The 19,490-nt window shown below is 48.5% G+C and overlaps 1 protein-coding gene across 1 annotated transcript in view; it reads right to left on the bottom strand.

Annotated features, from left to right (window-relative positions):
• The window catches only part of SLX9 (SLX9 ribosome biogenesis factor), a gene marked incomplete at its 5' end in the record, with an annotated part of 57,428 nt that extends 40,341 nt beyond the window's left edge, over window positions 1-17,087 (bottom strand). Inside the window, 2 exons of the mRNA XM_082312396.1 lie at window positions 14,989-15,097; window positions 16,938-17,087. Coding sequence (XP_082168522.1) covers window positions 14,989-15,097; window positions 16,938-17,087 — 259 coding nt within the window. The remainder of the gene's footprint in view (window positions 1-14,988; window positions 15,098-16,937) is intronic.
• Between the last annotated feature and the right edge of the window lie 2,403 nt (window positions 17,088-19,490).

The raw sequence follows: 19,490 nt of genomic DNA, 5'->3' as shown, positions 1-19,490 counted from the left end.
ATTAGGCTGAGCAAAAAACAAGTTAGCTGTGAAACATTTCTTTGGCTGCTTTTCCACATATGGTGCTAGCCATTCGTAGTTTAATCTTAGAGGGGCTCCATCTCGTTTGAGTCTGCAACACTTAAAAGCTTCCAGGCAGCATGTTTTTACTATAATTGTGCTATGCTTCTTTATACTGGGTAATGTTTTCATACAAGCATTGCTGTTTCATACACTTACTTATTGCACTACAAAAAACTGAAGTTGGAACTGGAAAATTTTGTTCTGTGTCCTGCAGAGCAGAAAAACATCATTCAAAAACATAAAACTGACCTAGAAAAAGGAAGAGTTATTCTGCTGCCCTCTAATGAGCACATCTAGCATCTGAAAAAGAGCACTCTCAAAGAGAGATGTTCATTTCGGCCACAGGCACGTCCTCTCCTGCTACAGAGCTGCCAGCAATGCAGTCACAGCTAGAGCAAGGCAGCACCCCCTACACAGCGAAGACATGCAGAAGAACCATCTGGATGGACCCGAGACCTATTCTGTACTTTCCTGAGCTTAGACTAGAGTATGTGGCTGTGTCCTGTTGTGTTCCCATTCCTTCCCCAAATAGAGGGAGGAGGGGAGAGGTTCCTAATTCTGACCTTCAGGACACAAGCAACTGTATCTATCAGCTCACCTCTGCAGTTTCCACAAGGACGATCCTCCCCCTAAAGTCACCTCCAAAGTACATTTGCTGCATTCACCTTCTGTGTCCCTTCCTTGGGTCCATCTAGATGCTATTCATATGTTAGATCTCTTCATTCAACCTAGCAAAGAAAATACTCATGGTACGAAGTTAGACTACACGCTTCACTGCCACAGAGGGCCACAATGTTGTTACAGGTATACAGGTACAACAGAAACATGGAGGAATGACTTGCTTAAACATCTGTGAGTGTTAATGAAAAGCAAAGGAATACGGTTCTCATGCAAAGGTGTCTCTGGATCTGCACAACGCTCAGAAGACATTCAGTTGAAAAAGGCAGTAAGGAAGGCAGAGGAACAGCCACAGAGCAACAGTTCTATGTGGTACTGAATTTAATCTCAGCTTTTACCAAGCTAATGATGTGGTGGGTTGACCTTGGCCAGCTGCCAGACACCCAGCCAGCTGCTCACTCACTCCCCCTCCTCAAGAGGACAGAGGGAGAAAATAAGTTAGAAAGTTTATGGGCCGAAGTAAATGACAGGGAAATCACTCACCAATTATCATCCTGGGCAAAACAGACTCAACCTCAGGAATCTTAATTTAATGTATTGCCAATTAAAATAGAATCGGGTGGTGAGAAACAAAGACACTAAAACACCTTCCCCCACCCACTGCCCTTCTCCCCAGGCCCAGCTTCACTCCTTCATTCCCAACTCCTCTACCTCCTCCCCTGAGCAGCACAGGAGGATGGGGAATGGGGTTACAGTCAGTCCATCACAGCTCCTGCCTGCCGCTCCTTCCTCCTCACACTTATCCACCGTGGTTGTCTCCACGGGCTGCTCTGGTGACTGGAGCACCTCCTGTCCTCCTTCTCTGACCCTGGTGTTCACAGGGATGTTTCTCACTTCTGTTCCCTACTCCTCCACCTGCCCTGCATTTTTACCCCTTCTTAATTATATGTTTTCTCAGAGGCACCACCATCATGGTCAACAGGCTCAGCTGTGGCTGCAGCGGGTGCATTGGAGCTGTTTGGACCCGGCTGTGTCCAGCACAGGGCAGCCCTGGCCTCTCCCCCTGCTACCAAAAGCCTGCCACCTACACCCAATACAGGTAAACAGGCCAACATCCTCTATTTTGAAGGAAGACATGAAGAAGTTGTAATAATCCCATATAAACAGTATCTACACATTTGTATGCTATTTCCATAAATAAAAAATGCTCAGGTACAGGCACTAAAGCAACAACTGCACCTGCAGCTGCAGAGGAGTACATGTAAGCCCAGCCCCGGGATCACAAATTGCTGGCACGAATCAAAAGCAATAGCCAGAAGCTTCACGGAGAAAAAGATGAAAATGCCATTGAAGAAAGCAACTTAAAATCATGATTTCTGTCAGCAGAATTCCCGCAGTCTGGAACAGCCTTCCCCTACCTCCCTGTTGACAGGCACACCACGTTATTTCAACTCAAAGTGCATTGCAAAGTAACTACTGCATGTATAGTCACAGCCTGTACCCGTCACAGCTGGGAATGTCCTACTCATGCTAAAGAAGCCCATTCCCAGTTACATAAGAACACTCAGTGACCTCAATTTACAAATAATCTTTATTTTGAAAGGAAGGAGAGGAAAATAGACATAAGTAAAAACAAATGTAAAAAGCCATGTAGCCAGGAAATGCAACAGAAACAAATCAGCCCAGAGCGTGCACGTGCAGAGCCACATTAGGCATGAATGTCCACAATATCCAGAGAAGCCAAAATTCTTTAAGCAGATCTGTTGATTTTCTGCGTGTCCTCCACACACAGTCAAGCAAACATCATCAGTGGGCCAGGAAACAAGTTTGTGTCCCCCATTTTCCCTTGGCTATCCTGCCAGGGACCCTCTGAAACACCATGTTTCATTGCAGTTCATTAACAATATCACTAAATACAATGCTCTCAAGAGTATCTTCCATCTGACACTCACTCCTTGCTTGAACATCTGCTTGATAGCCTATTCTTCTCCTGCAGGATCCACTTTCTGTGGTTAGCTTCATAGCATATTTGTAACACTGCTAGTTCAATCTAAACCTGTCCAAATTACCATTTCAGACAATCCAGAATATTTCAGTACCCACTGCATTTAATCCTTCCATAGTCTTGTTTCCGACACTTAGCTTAGACAATGTCCATTGAGATTTAGTGTTAAAAACTGCACAAAAAAAAGAAAAAAAAAAAACAAAAGAAAAAAAAACTTACTTTCTATAAGCCTCTTGACTAAAAAGCTAAACCCAAATTATGTGCCGTTACCAGTTATGCCATGTATGAGCATCAATAATGACATTGAAGTGGGCAAACAGACCTTCAGCTGGTGCACACATTTTTACCCAAGCGTAAAGAAAACCTTTGTCCACAAATTGCTCACAAAGATTCTTTGAATACCTCTGTATCCCAAAGATCCCCTGAGCAGAACAGCTCTCAGCACAGGAGCCAGCACTATATACTGTTTCTTAAGTGTGCATTGCAATCAGTGGTGGTCTGAGAGAAGGAGACGGCTCCGGGAGAGTATCATATTTTCCCATAATTACAACGTATGGGCCATTACTACTGTAACTGAAGGATTACAGATTATCTGGCAGTGAATGCCCCTATTAAGAGACTGTATAATTTAAAAAACAAAAACAAAACCCAAAACTTCAGGCAAGCTAGGCCTGCTACTATTCCAATAAAGGATAACTTACATAGAATAATACTATAGATCCCATTTAGTCTGAATTATAGACATCAACTCTTGACAGATCTACCATTAAATACACAGCCTGTAATTCAAATAAGACGCACGTTAGCAGGGCAGAGATTTATCTCTCAGTAAATCAGAAATCTGATTTATGTAGATGACAATCCTAGTGTAGAAGCCCTTGGAAAGAATACCCAAGCAAAATAATCTTCCTCACATGGGCATTTCCCAGGGGTATTAACAGAGGAAAGAGGAGGCTGAGTTCTTCCTGCACCCCAAAAGCATGTCAAGGCAAGTCAAAAGGGGCAACTCAGAAGAAGGAGACCTCTCATCTCATCCACCTTTTACCAACCTCTACCAATTTTCTAAATAGAGCATCTATTAAATATTAAACTCCCAGGACACATATTTCAGAAATAGGTTTGACAGCTTGACACAACTCCGTACCGATGCTGGAGACAAGGGAAGGGCTCTGACTTCCAGGGCTGTCAATCCGCCCTCTCCACAAGCGCTTCTTCATCCCTCTTGAGATTCAGTTTCTCAATTCACGCAGTGTTAAACTGTTCCTCTCGTGCCCCATGAGAGGGTTTCATTACTGGGACTTGTGCTGTGTGGCATCTTTGCCACCAGTGCAGAACCACGCCTCCTCTCTCTTTGTAGCATTTATAATTTTATAACTTGGTTATGCCAAAGCTGTAACATTAGAACAGCAAAGGCATGGATTTCAGTTCATAACCCTCTTTTATAACACTGCAGCTTCAGTACTCTCCTAAGCAGGGCTGATCTATTTTTGTGTAAGTAAGGATGTCTGACCATTTTAAACTGATTTAGCAGGAGAATACCAGGCTAGATTAGTATCCTTTTAAAGCTTTGGGAATCATAATCACATAGAGCAAGACATGGCATGACATGCAAGCTCCCATGCCCCATCACGCCTGACCAGGAAGGCAAGGAGGTACACTGGCCCCAAATTCAGCAAGCCCTTCAGTGGCACAAGGGGCTGACACATTTGACCTAAAAAGCACATGCTTCAGCACACAGCTTTTACAAAGGCTGGAGGAAAGCTTCGCAAAAGCACAGAGCAGCACCCCAGAAGCCTCACTAAATGAGTCCCCAGTCCCTCACTGTACCCTACCTCCTCTTCAGCCACCCAGCTTCAATGCAGCCCACAAAGCAGCACATAAAGGCTGCTCCACGGCAGGCATGCACCTTCCACCATCACTAGTGGTAAACATTACGCAGCAGGCACAGCCACAGGAACAACCATAATAAGAAATTACACGGATCTGACATATCGTTCAAATTCCTAAGACCCATTTCAGGCTCTTCCCACTACCAACAGCCTCCTCTCCCTGGAGGAGACTGCAAACATCTTGGCAGCTTTGGGCGCTCTGGAAAATGTTACCATGTTTGTATCTAGTATCTACGACCACTAGCTAATTGGAGGATTTTTTTTTTAAAAAAAAAAAACATTAATTTTAAGAACAAGGACATAGCCACAGCTAGAGGGAGGGGAAGGAAAAAAAAAAGTTAATTACTTCTATAAATATTAACACAACTGATTCCCATGATCTGGCAGAAGGCACTTAAAACATCGAAATGGTCTATCTCCAGAAGGGAAGTCAAAGCACTTGAAGCAGTGCAAGTTTCAGACACTCATTTAGCTCTTTTCATTTAATTGCACTGACTCTAATTAAAGTGGAGTTTCATACAGCTATTCTCACAGCTGGCACCACACTGCACAGACAATAAATTGTTAAACTAATTTTTTTACTTTTTAAAAATTATTATAATATTTATTTAAGGTACCAGTGTCTTTAGCTTTCAGTAGGATTCCCACTCCAAATTATCCCAGAAGCTACCCACAGCAGGTCACTGTCCTCCATTTCAAGCAGTTCCCACAGCTCTTCACCTCTGCTGGAGAACTTGGTCAACTTGACTCTTGAAGCAAGGTCCCACCAATTTTCATCCTTTGGACTGACACAACAGAAGAGCCCTGTGGCTTTGAGGTGAGTCGTTGCAACCTACAATCATATGTTTGAGGCATCATGTAGACTGAGGTCATCTAACTTCACTGGAAAGGCCTCCCATACCACAAACTGCTATCAGAGCTCCTCTCAAACACCATGCAGATTTATAACGGCCTGTTATAAAGCAGTCAAACACCAAAACTGCCTTTACAAGGTGACCTGGCGTTGTCAAGGTAAGAGCGGCTCCTAATGATGCAGTCAAAAGACCAAATAAATTTCATATAAAAAGCAAGGAAAAAGGAACGGATGGTAAATTGCTACCTACAGCAATTTACCCAGGTATGGTAAACTGCCACCTGTCACCTTATCAAACTAGCAGGATGTCACTTTGCCTGTTTAATCCCTGCCCAGCGTTTCCCCTTTCCTGGGAATTTCTGCTTTCTTGCAAATTCTTTTATTGGAGGTTTCAAGCGCTTTTATACACAATGTCAGAGGAAACACCAGCTTATGGAAGGAAGTTTGCAGTTTGGCCTGAGACCTGCAGGTTCCAGTCCTGGGACACACCCTTGACCTGTGCAGGTTACACGAAGGACAACAGATACCTTGCAGAAGGTATGTGGGTGGGGAGGAGAGAAGCACGCAAAGGAGAGGCGTGCAGCCCACATCTGCCCTGGGACAGAGTGCTCATGAGCTGAAGCTGGCTGCACTTTGACTATTTCATGTTTACTGGGTGGCTGAAGATACAGTAGAGATAAGAATATGAAAGAGAAACAAGGAACTGCCAAAATGGTGGCTGGTTTTCCTGAGCCCCTCTCCCCACGTCCCTCAAGCCTGCGCAGGGAAGGGGAGCTGGTCACTAGCCAAGGCTGGATGCCTGCTGATATGTGTCATTCTCAGTCTGCTGGGACAGGCAAGGGATACTGCAGAGCTACTCTGTCTGCCCCAAGACCACAAAAAGCAGCTGCCACTGCCACCCGCATCAGGGGCAGTAGAGGAGTGGGACAGGCTGGGAGCACAACTTCAAGTGATCAAGGCTGAGCTTTATCCAAGCTGCAATAGCTGAAGGTTCTTTTAATGGAGCTTGGGTGTCCTGTTTTAAAGCCATGTTGATATCCAGTCCCCACCCACGAAAGCGAGAAATCCCAGCTCAAATGCCACTCAAATAGCTGCTCCTCCTAGGGCAGTGTCCACATGCCAAGTAGGGATTTTCAAAGATGTTAAAATCATTTCAGTGCAACACCACGAAGGGCTTCGCCAATAGGCTACCTCTGACACCAGCTTTAAGGGAGACCATTTCAATGTTCCCAAAATTCATACAGACCAAAGCCTGGGCAGCTAATAACAAAGACAGATGGAGCAGGAACATCTTGTCATTTTGGAATAACACAGCATGTCGCATTTTACACACACATTGGAGATGCTACAGCCGCTCCTCACAGGCTGCTCACTGTCATCCTTGGTTTCTGGAGCAAACCGTTTTCACTCCTTTCCATCTGAAGAGTGTTACGGTGGGGAACAGCTTGAGAAAGGCGCTCTGCACAAAAACATCAAGACGGTGTGACAGCTGCCAGCACAGAATTAAATGCTGAAGAAAAGTGACAGCAGCAGAATCGTGAAGATCCATCACCTTTCCACACCAGGGACGTGGCAAATGACCAACACAAGCAGAAGATTTAAAAATACCCCAAACTCACATTAAGAAAAGGCAGCAAAGGCTTAAAACTGATATTCAGAAAGGATGTATTCATTAAAACAAGCAGGATTACATTTTTTTTTTTAATCCTTCAACTGCTAAACACTCCAACATGGCAGAAAAGAAAAATAAACAAAAAAACAAAACAAACAGGAAACCTCCAGCTTCATGAGGCCAGGCAATGCACAATACCCAGGAAGGCAGAGCTGAAGGGGACTATGTGACATAGCAGGCAGCACGCTGTACAGGAGGTGAAGGAAAAGCCCAAAATATACGCAGTGGGAAGGCTGCCGATGTCTCTGGCCTGTTGTTACTGATTCACATCACCAAAAATCTGCCTAAAGAAGGTGCACAGCGCTAGGAATAGACACAGCAGGAGGGCAGACTCACACCATGCTCTGCAGAGTAACACGGCAAACATCTTCCCAGCAGAAGCAACCTGCTCCTACCAACAGCACAACTCTAGGATTTGCACAGAAGCATTTCACAGAGAAACGTGATCAGTGGTAAGAACAGAAGAGGAAGAACCATAATATTTAAAGGCCACAAACAAGCAGGAATCCAACGAACAGATAGGAATAAATTATGGGACACACAGATTTGCATCCTGCCAGAGCTCCTGAAGGGTAACAGGGAACGGGCCACGGCTGCAATTCTGCAAGTACAACAGTGGATCCACTGCAGTGGTAACCATGAGTCCAGACACTGCAGGAACTGCGATGCTGAAACAGGAAAGGTCTTACATGGATTCTGGCACATCACCCATTAAAAAAAAAAAAAAAAAAAAAAAACAGGAAAGCAAATTATGCCACATGAAGTTAGTGCATGGTCCCACAGCAGGACCATGATGCCAACCAACCACAGCTTTTCTTCTTCTCATTTGAGGCTACAAAAGGAGAACAAAATTGGACAAGTGGCCGCAAAGCCCAAGAAGAAGGAAGCAGATACGCAACAGACACAGCAAATCTGGAACACCAGAGCAGAAACTGAGGTGCAAACCAGAAGGGCATAGTCAGTACCTCTGCAGGGGGAAGCTTGGTAACAAAAGGAACTCACAGAGTATCTAAGAAAGCAGAAAAGCAAGGCTGTACACAGCCTGCAGACTCCAACAATTCCAAGCTGTCAGGTTCCTGCTTCACCTGATTTTATTCTCTCCAGTCTCCACATTTCTGCAGGAGGAAAAACAAATTCCTTTTCTGTCAGATGCTCAGTAATTTCATTCCGCTGCTCCCTTCTGTGCCACTGACAGAGGAATCCGTGCTGCGAGACAGTCCTGGTCATCAGAGGATGAAAGCTCTCAAGATACAAAGGAAAAGTCAGAGATTTTACAGCACGCATGCCTGAAACTCCCCTATAGCTTTGCATCACGTTGTGCAGATCCAGGCTTCAGCAACAGCAAGGCCCAGCACAACCTCTCTTCAGGCTAATGTCCTGTGTCACTCTGTGCCCCCCACCTCGGTATAGAATCATAGACTCACAGAGTGGTTTGGGTTGGAAGAGACCTTCAGAGATCATCTAGTCCAACCCTCCTTTCATCCTTCACTAGATCAGGTTGCTCAAAGCCCTGTCCAACCTGACCCTGAACACTTCCAATGATGGGGCATTCACAGCTTCTCTAGGCAACCTGTTCCAGTGTCTCACGACCCTCATCATAAAAAATGTCTTCTTTATGTCCAATCTAAACCTACCCTCTGGTAGACCTTATCGTCTCCTTAAGGACCCTTAACTGGTCCAGGATCAGACGCAGCAAATGGTTTTAATCCGTTTCACATTTTCCTGGCACAAAGAGGAGCTACTCTTGCCACAACCTCAGAAATCAAGGTGACAAGCTAAGGTTTTGCAAGCAATTCTGAATTGGTAGCATTTGTGCTGTTGCACTTTTGCTTTCTCAACAACATGTCTTGTCACAGTTCCCTTCTGCAGAAGCTGAAAATAAAGCAGGAAGCTGCCAGTCCATATGCAGTTCATATCATTCCACAACTGTTTCATCATCCACTCCGAAAAAAAAGACATTCCCAGGCAACTGGTTTGCCAGGGCCACGCTTGAACAGGCCCTTGCTTCAAGGAGCAAGCACTGGGGAAGGAAAGCTATGGGGGGGGGAAGAACACCACCCCCCCCCCCCAATACGACAGGCAATTATTTCTGACTTAGTTGGAAACATTTAATTCCCATGCTACAAAGGCTTACACAGATGAGATTTATTCACTCACACTAGTAACAGAGGTCCTTGCATGGATTAGATTATGGCAAAGCATTTGATTTACATTACGTCAGTGGCTAAGTAAACTACACTGATAGGAAGCAATCATTCAGCAAGCAAGTAACTTATGGACTTAACTCCAGTCTTCACAGTGATGTTGCTGGCTTTTGTTACCTACAAGCATGTGGAAATCATCTAGAATCTGATGTTAAGATGAGTTAATGATTAAAGACAAGAAGCAGAGCAGGAGAAAGTAGTTGCAGCAGGTCTGCTTCACAGTACGACATGGCTCAGAGCTCCCCGTATTAAAATACCATTTTAGACCACTCACTGGCTTTCTACCGTCACACATGCAAGACTCGCCTAAAATTAATTCCATTTTGATAATATTTTTTATCACAGTTCCACCCTTTCCTTCTCACGCCGCAAGAATTACTGATGCCAGAAGATACCTCACTGATACCTCGCACCGATCACAACAAGCACACTGAATCAGCCTTGTATCTAAGGGAAGCAATGAGACCATTACCATGAAAGTAGCAGATACTTTGACAGGGCACCCTGCCTCCACCAGATGCACCAGGAATCCTCAGAAATCTGTGGAAATTCTCAGAAAAACAGGGCCTTCAGTTGGCAAGAACCAACACCACCAGTTTATCCTCCCAAAACAAGGGGCCTCTTTCCATCTCCTTTCAGCCCCAGCACACACCTGCGTGGGCACACACAACCACTTGGGTTAACCGAGATGCTAACCCTGCTATAGATGCTGAGCTTTCCGACTTGCATATCATGCTCCTCCCTCTTGCCTCAGAATAACCACAGCCAAAAGAGTAGCAAAAGCTAGTCACTTAACAGATTGAGGAAAATTAAGGGGAAAAAATACCAGAAAGAGAGGTCTCCTCTCTCATTGGTGGCTACAGGCAATAGTCCCCAAGCCCCAGCACAACAGTGGCTTGGTTTCCTACAGGATTACATCCATCTGGCTCCAGCACATCAAAGCAGGTCTTCCAGATGAAGCTTTTCATCACGTGGCAGTAACCATGCTCTGCTGTTGTTTAGTTAGCCCCTAGCACATCACAAAGCCCCACGGCCGTGGTCTCGGCCCTCCTCTTGCCCCAGCTGTCCCACACTGCCCTGTGGCAGCCTGTGTCCCCTCCCTGCACATCCCAGTGGCCTGAGCCACCACACAGCCCCCCAACTGCCTCTCTGCACTGCACACAGGGACCCTGTTGGATTTAGGACCACCACCCGGGGCTGGGGATGCCTGTCTCCAGTCCTGTTGCAACACTACAAGCCATTTCCACGCCTCAATATCCCTCCCTTTTTCCACCTAAGACCCAGCAAGAGCAGAACCACCACACTCCACCTGCGCATCCAGGTGGACCAGATGAGTCCTTGCATTAAGAAACCCTGACAGCTCCCTCCATCAAGCTGTGCAGCCCCCTTCTGAACCCACAGAAGCATCCGGCACTCACATCACACACGAACACAGAGCCCAGAGCTGAATTCGCCATGTGAGACACAAAATGTCTTGTTTGGGTGCGTGTCTACCATCTGCTATTGCCATTGCTTCTTCCAGGTTTGTAGTGGAAGAAACAGCAGACAGCCACACCTACCCTCCCTCACCATGCAGCTTCCAGGCTTCCATCACACCCTGTCTTGCTGCCTTCCCCCAGCTGAAGAGCCTGGGGCTTCTGCTTTAGGAAAAGCTAAACAGGCATCCCAGGCCTCTGAGCAGCCTTGCTGCCCTTCTCTGAACCTTTGCTGGTCTGCTACATCTTTTTTGAGACAAGCGGACCAGGGCCACGCAGAGCATCAAATTGCTGCATGTACCATGGACTTATTTATGGACCATAACAACACTCTCCAGGTCATTCTCTTTTCCTCCTACTTCCCAACAGCCAATTTGCTTTTTTGGGCCACTGTGGAGCTCCAAGCTGACATCTTCTAAAATCTAACCCAATTCCAAGCTCTTCCTCAGACTAGATTTTAATTGGAAGAGACCAGACCTGCAGAATGACGCACAGTGTAAAAATTCAGTACATGAGGGATATTTTTCATTTGCCACTATCAGCTGATTTTACAGGTACTCCAAATAATTCAGTGAATTCAAAATGTCACCTCTCTGCCTCCTGTCCAAGCCGCCCTGACTGTCTTTGTCAGAGCCCCATAGTTCACGCAGCCTTTCCCCCCACTGCACCCACGGCCCACACTTATACATCTCCCTACGCTCCCATCCTTCTGCAGGCTGCTTTGAATGAAGACAGGGCAACTTGAAACCTGCTTTAGGAAGATGGGGAGAAGGCAGTCATCCTCTTTGACAACAAAGCTGAACACAAACCCTGAGAAAAACGTCTGTCCAGGCCAAGCTAGGAGAGATGATGCTTGCTACAGATGTTAGCCCCAACCACTAACAGCATCTGAGGCTTTCAAAGAAGCACTTGTCTTTCCCAGCAGCTTGCTTCTTCAGCTCTCCATCACCTCCCAAATCTAAGGCATTCAAAAGACTTGGGATATGGCAGGGCACAGTCAGCTCATGGCAGATGCAGGAACATAACACATCTCCTCCTGCTGCTGGGCTAACAGTCCTCATTTACCTCTCTCAACTCCTGGTGTTAGAATAAAAAGCTGATAGGAACCAAGAGTCACCTCATCTTCTCCAGAGAAAATGAAGCAGAATATTTTGTCATGAGCACAGATACCTTCACAGCTGGACAAAAGGCAAAGAACTTCTACAAAAGCTGCCCTGAGTGCCCAGGCCACATGAGAGGAAGGACCCACACAGGCATGGCAAATAGGCAGAGGACGGACAGAGAAAGCGAGGAGTCAGAAAGTACATCCTAGGCATAGAAGGCAGAGAGGGAAGCCAAGGAAGTAGCCAGCTGAAGATGCACCATCATAGTCATCTACTCATCCGAGTTAGAGAAGGACAAAGAGACAAGACAGAGAGGAAAGGGAGCTCCACAATCCTTCAAGTCTTCCAGGCAGCCCCACAGGAGCAGGCCTGGGTGGCTCTTCCCCCTACACCACCACCTCAAACTGGTCCACGAGCAACTGCTCTCCCTGCACCATGCTCTGAGGACACCAGGCTTTCCAGGTGTCTTCTGCTGATGCAGCCAGCCACTATCCTCTCTGAAATAGTGAGGGGGTGTGCTGACAGGTGGAGCTGCAAGACAATGTCACCACCTCTTCTTCCTTACTTTTCCAGCAACAAGCAATCTCTCAACCCCACACATCCTTCTGGGCCACCTCCACATCTCTCAGCTTCAGAATTAGCAGAGAGCACTCCAGCTCACATAGCTTTGGTGCTTGGGCTCTGTCAAGACAGAAGTTCAAACACAAAAAGTTCAAGCACAAAGCCAAAATGTGAAAGCCCAAGTGGAGAAAGGAACAGAGGCAGAATAGTAGTAGTAGGAAGGTCAAATGTTTTACCCGGAAACATCTTATGCAGATACTTTGACCAAGCTGCAATGCCATGGAAGTACAGCCATGGAGAGAGACACTGGCTTTCTGGGAATTACACCTCCAAAAGCAGAAGGATGCAGGGTCTAAGGAAGAGAGATAACAGAGCCAAAACCCATAGCTGCTAGCTGAGCTTGGTAACCCAGCAGAGGGTTTTCTGCCAGGTCCAAGGCCTGTAATGGCTCCCTTGTTTCACTCATGCCCTGCAGGCTCATTTTAAGCCCACACTGAAGTCTTCCTGGCTGTCCCTAAGGTGTCTTGGCACAAGGCCAGGTCGTAACACAAGACACAGAGATAGCAGCAATCTTAGATAATGTGAGGCATGTGTGCACACACACACAGGGAGGACAAACAGCTTTCTCAACTGCCACATAGCATCCTTGAAAGAAAAAAATTTTCATCAGCTCTGAAAAGCACAGGAGATAGAGAGAGTAAGCCTACCTGCAGTCTGCTAACTTGACCTTCTCAGGGCTTGAAAAGCAAGTGGGAGAGAAACACATTTTTGTCTTGCTATTAAATCTTAAAATAAAAACATGTAGGAGAATCCTACCTTCCTGCCCTGTGCACTGAGCTAAAGGGGGATGGGAGGAAGGGGGAGAAGGGTTGGAGTCAAGTTGAATTTCCTGCTGAACAGGCTCTCAGCTGACCAGAGATCCCAGGAGACAAAGCCTGTCTGCCTAGAATTTCTTTTCTAACTCCAGGGTGTCTGCCATTGTATGCACAGCCTAGTTACAGTTCACTGAATTAGCACAAAAAAAGGACTTGATTTCCATAATGAAAAAGCCTCCACATGGCTCCAGAGTGATACAAGAAGAAAGGGCACAGCAGCTTGGGAAGATTTAAAAAAAAAAAAAAAAAAAAATCACTTTTTGCCTCGTTGAATTGCAGTTTTGAGCCCCCAAATGAACAGCTATTTTTAGCTGATCATCTGGAAAGTGCAAGGGAGCTAAGCACTGGGCTCAGCATCACTGTCTGCAGGAAGCCAGCACGCAGCCTCAAGAGAGGGTTAAACATAGTCAGGCACTGCACATCTGCATCATCAGCACTGCACAGGGACCAGCAGCACAGGTCTATTTATAAACCAGCCATGTAGAGCTGTAGCCTGCAATGAAAGGCTAGGATTGCAGGATGTCAGCCTTCAACAACATGATGTCTAATTTAATTAGAGAGATGGCTATGTTCACATGCACACACATATGCACACATGTCCTTTTCCCAGGAGAGTTATGAACAATTGAGCTCAGTGGTTTGAAAACAATACATTTCACAACGGTTTCTGTGCAGAGGGCAAGTATCTCCAGCAAATCTGTCCTCACACAACCTTCCCATTCCCTCACTCTGTGACCAAATGTGACCGATGGGCTATGGCTGCTACAGCTCACTACTGCTTGGGTAATCACCAGCCCGTGGGTGGTTACTCGGCTTGTTTGTAGCCCTGAGCATGAAAAAAGTGTCACTGTAGCAGTATTAATCTGCATGGAGAGAAGAAATTAATTGAGTTTGCAAACAAGGTATTTGGGAGTCACACGCATCTTCTGCACCAGGACAGATCGCTGTGCCATCAGTTTCCATTTAGAAAGGTGAAACCTGGTTTCAGATACAAAGCTCCGCCTGCCACTAAGCAGCTAGAGGGAGCATTTCCTTGTTGTGGGACTAGAAAACAAAAGCCTCTGTCATCTTCTCCCTGATCCCACTCTCACTCACAATACTCGCTGGTGAGCTGGACTCTCTTGCACAGGAGTCCTTGAGCCAGGGACCTAGCAACAGCAAAGGACAGGAGGAGAGAACTGGCTGCAATCAGGCTGCCATGGATAAAGCACTGTTGACACACAACAAGCAACTTGCTGACAAAATACTGGGGTACGAATGGCAGCTGCTGGTGAGGCAAAAGCGGCTGCAGAGGAAGCCTGGAGATGAGGTCACAGCCTGGGCTCTGCTGTCCCCTCAGCCCCTAGGGGCCAGGAGCCTTTGGCTGCATGAAGACATCCCACACACATGAGGACATCCCACAAGCGGAGGTTCCAGCTGCACAGCACAGCCCAGCAGCCATCAGGTAGCCTGAAGCTAGTTCCCTGCATAGGGAGCACTAAGCACATACGTGCCTTTCTGCCTCTTCCAACCCCAAACAGAAACCACTTTTAAAAGCACCTGCAAGGAACACGAGCAGCTGTGTTTGGGTTCAATTCACCTAGGCTTGTTCTGACAGCCACTGCAAATACAGTCCCCAGTGCCTATGCTCACAACCTAATGTGGCACTCATTCAAAAAACAACAACAAACCTGTTCTGGAGGAAATGATGCTTCTGGAGTCCAAGTCAAGCTTCTTTACTAGAGTATCGGGGTCAATCTTCAGCCCGGAAAAGACACCAGAAGATGAGAAGTCCCAGTCCTTATCCAAAAGAAACATTAAGCAGGAATCAGTACAAACACCACCAGGCAACATTCATTTAAAAAAAAAAAAAAAAAATCCAGCACCATCCAGACAGAAGCAGGGTGCACACTCCAGTGGCAGCATGCAGGTGCCTCTCCTGAGCAGGCAGGGGTAGGTAAGTCACCCCACTGGCCTGCCCCCCCCAGGCTCTTCCACCCAGAAGGAAGTTTCATAAAGTCATGTTTTGGACTGTTCTATTCCTAACAGATTTCTACCTGAACTCAGCCTCCTCACTCAAGCAAATTCAGGTTCAAAAACAGCTCCTAGGAGAACTGTGAACAGCATCCTTAGGGAAAGCCAGATTTATTACAGGTATGTAAGTATGTAACAATACAGATAAGCAACAAATGAGCAGATTAGGGGCCTAATCCTAAACTGATGGACATTAAGCAGATTCAGTGACTACTAGCAATTTACCAAATCTTCAGCATCTAGTTCCTTTAAGCGTGCAATACCTCCCTAAGTCCTAAGCTTTGCAGTAACTTCTCTGGTTGGCTTAAAAGAATTTATTTTAGCCAGCAGTATCTCCCAGCACCAACACATAACTTTATAGTGGTACAAAACCAGCTGTATATGGCACAGCCTGTTCCTCCCTCCTCACAAGGAAACCTGTAGGTGCATAAAAACCATTTACTGTTGTTCTGTCTTTGCTGCAAGGGGGCTGGGGGACGCACCCAGCTTTAACCTCAACTGCGTACTAATAACACAGCTGGTGAGACCAGACACAGTCTAAATCTCCTAAATGATTGTGTGTAAACCGACAGGTCATCTCCACCTACCCTAACCTGAAATCGAAGACATCCACTGCAAAACGAGCCAGGCAGCCTCTTACCTATCCACTCCCAACACTTGCTGGTAATAATCCCCACTACTGCATCCAAGTTGGCCCACCAAGACGTAGCACAGGCACCTGCTCCCCCAGCAGCAGGAGCAGTGCTGACACATATCTGTCACCGCCACCTTCCTAAGCAGGCTCTCCTCTCTGCATGCTAAAGGCCTGGGGATGCTACGGTGGCTGCCATAGCATAGCTGCCATAGCTATGGGGGCTGCCATAGCTGCCACTACATGGCAGTTCCATCATTGTGGCAGATGGTGCAGAGCGGCAATAGCCACCACTGGAGCAGCACGCTGGGACTCCCACGGTGCACAGGCAAGACCTTGCGCTGGAGTCCTGAAGCTCCGGGCTCCCTTGCTTCGTCTTCCCGCCTGCTCGGACGAGCCGTGCCCTCGCTGGCACGCTCCCGCTGGCGATAAGCAGCCCAGCAAAGAGCGCCACGGCAGCGCCGAGGCCGCAGGAACAGCAGCAGGGGCATAACGCGACCTTCCTCGGTGGGAAAGGGAGACCGGCCTTCAGGGAACAGCTTCACTCAATCTCCTGCCCCTCTGAGATCCCGTCAGCTACCACCAGTGCTTCGCCATGTCCGAGGCTTAGACACCCTGCGGAGCCACGCCTGCCGGTGCGGTGACATCCCGCGAGGGTCCTGCGCCCGTGACGGCCAACGCATGGGACTCCACGGCGTCCCATGCGCTCGAGAGGCCGCGCCGGGCTGGGATCGCGCAGGGATCGGGTGCCGGCCCGACCCACGCCGCTTGGCGGCGCAGGCGGGGGATCACCGCCTCAGCCTCCGCCGCGCCGCCGCCACCGGGCCTGCCCCTCGCGAGCCGCCACCGCCCCGCCCCGTGACCGCCACCGCCCGCGCGCGGGAGGCGGGGCCCCGCCGCACGTCACGCCGCACGCGCCGCACGCGCCGCACGCGCCCCCTCCCCCCCGCTCCGCTCCCCGCCCGCCCTCGCTACCTTGCCGGCCGCCGCGCTCCAGCCGCCCGCGCCGGGGCCCAGGCCGGGGCCGGGACCGGGGCCGGGCTCGGGGAGCGGCGGCGGATCCCGAGCGGGCCAGAGCCGGGGAGCGGCGCGGTGGAGCCGCGGGCGCTTGGCCTTCCCCACCATGGCGGGCGGCGGGGCGGGGCGGAAGGGGGCGGGCCGGTCTGTGCCGCGCCCCTCCCGCCCCGGGGCCGCCCCCGCCCGGGCGGGCCCTGCCGGCTGCCGCCGTCGGGTTCCGGGACGGCTGCGGCAGCGGGGGGCGCCGGCGCCCGCGGGGTTGGGGGGCCCCAGGGAGCTCCGCGCGACGGACAGAAGCGCCTCCGCGGCAGCCCCAGCCAGCCCACTCCGCGGCTGTTAACTCTGAAGCGTAATGGTGGCGCCTTAAACACTAGCGTTCTGCTCTGATGAGCAGCCGGGAGGGTTAATCGCCTTAAGGCTGGCAGTGGGGCAGGCAGCCTGCCGAAGATGGCTCCTGGAAACAGCCAGAGGGTGTTCGTTCAGTGTGCTTGGAGACTGCGACACAGTTAAAGTCTGGTGTAAGCCCCTGGAAGAGGTGAGGCCTCTCTGTAGCACCAGCGAGAGACCAGGATGCCATGGTAGGACAGAAAACTGAACTCTGAAACTCCCTGCCAGAAATTGTTTCAATAGTTAAAACAGCAGAAAATATCTGACGAGCCCTCGTGGAGCCCAAGCATGTGTTTGACTGTGCGGTCACAGATCCAGGTGGAGACCACTGCTAAAACAGCCTCAACCCTAGCTGCACCTTTCCATGCATGCGAGGGGGTGAAATGCAAAGCTGCTTCTCCCCCTCAGGTGAATAAAAGGCCTCATCCTTGGGAACCACAGTGGTTTTGCTCTTAAAAAGCCCCAACAGGTTCTCCATGGTTAATGTGTCTTCGTTTTCCAGCTGGCCTTTCTTTGCCATCCCTGTCCCCCTCCGAGCTGTGTTTCCCAGGGCCTGATGTTGGGGAGCAGCCCCAGGGACCTGTGTCCTCACCCTTACTTTGGGCCTACACTGGGTAGCATTTTTCCACTGCTCTTTTGAAGCTTCAGAAATTAAAACGAGACCAATACAAAAAATACAATGATGAATGTCGTGTTCACCGGTAACAGGTTTCTTAAAGCAAGGTAAACTTCTTGCCACGTACTTCTCCATGCCAGCTGAAGTTCCTTTTTCCTTTTCCCCAGGTCCCTTGTTCAGCCCTGGCTTGCAGATGGATGGGCGAGGCTGGGGGAGCCAAGCTGCTCCTAGCAGGAAGGCCAGCATCAGTGAGTCCATCTCCTGGGCAACAGCCGCTCCCATGTGGCCAAAGGGTTGATAAATGTGGATTGGCATGGCCAGCGTGGGAGTGCAAGGCAAGCTGTGCCACGCAAGTGCACGGCTGGTGACCCTCCTTGTGAGCACCAAGGACGTGGGGAAATGCGGGGAGAGGTCCCTGGGAAGGTGATACTGCTTGGAAAGTTGCCGCGTCCAGTTCAGGCACCTGCTGACAACCAAGCGTACCCCTATACAAATACTAGAACGTTGAAAATGAAACATATCTCTGAGGATGGAGATCCCACAGCCTTCCTGAATCCCTGCTTCCATTGTACCACTCGTTCAGCTGGAGTACGGCAGTGGCTGGGACACACCAGGGAAGATTTAATGTTTGTCAAGAAGAGAAAATAACACTGGGGAAACTTCCATTACCCTGCTGTAGGCTGGGTGAACATCATTTAGGAGCAAAGCACCAAAATGACATCTCTGATCACCAAAATCAACTCTGGGGGCAACCGCTCTGAGAGTGCCCAGCTGGATGCACAGCTGGATGCCCTGTTCCCCACCCCTGTTGCTCAAGAGCATCCTGCAAAAACCACAACGGTCCCACAGCCAGTGGCGGGGGGAAACACAAACCACTCTAGTAAAAATAAAATTAAAAAGGGGACCTAATAAAAATAAAGATGAGTAAAAGAAAATAGAAAAGGGAATGTTGTAACAGCTTAAAATGCTTACAGTGGGGTTGGGGAGCATACGCACTACAACTAAGCATGTACATGTCTCCAAAGGATGCCCACCCCTTCATCTGCAGCAGGCTTAAACAGCAGCAAGGATAAATAAAATGTAGAAACAAAAGACATCCTTTAAAAAATGGAATTTGTTCCCAAACTGGGAAGCATCAAAGATTAAAACCTCAAGCAGGTGAAACCCACACCAAAGGAGCATGGGTTTGCCAGCTGCGGGGGGGGTAGCAAGCAGGAGAGGTTGGACACCAGCATCCTAATGCTGCCTGCTCCAGCTCTGGCTTGCTTCTGCTTGGATATCTTGTCCTGTATGTGGTTGTGAAAGCACAGACACAGCGTAAGAGTAACTACTCATTGGCTAATACATGTAGTAAATAGCCAGGACTAACGAGCTACCAGGCTAAGCACTGATATGCTGGAGGCAGGGGTGGGGGAATGTGTTAAGGGTCCCCTGGGAATTGTTAGGGACAGTGCTTTGCTCTGGATGTCTGCTCAAGGCCAAGGTTGCAAGAGAGCATGAGGAACAGC

This window comes from Platalea leucorodia (assembly GCF_965183815.1).
Source record: "Platalea leucorodia genome assembly, chromosome: 5".
Classification (NCBI taxonomy): Eukaryota; Metazoa; Chordata; class Aves; order Pelecaniformes; family Threskiornithidae; genus Platalea; species Platalea leucorodia.
The sequence above is the reverse complement of the archived record's forward strand: the minus strand, read 5'-3'. Positions and strand labels throughout refer to the sequence as shown.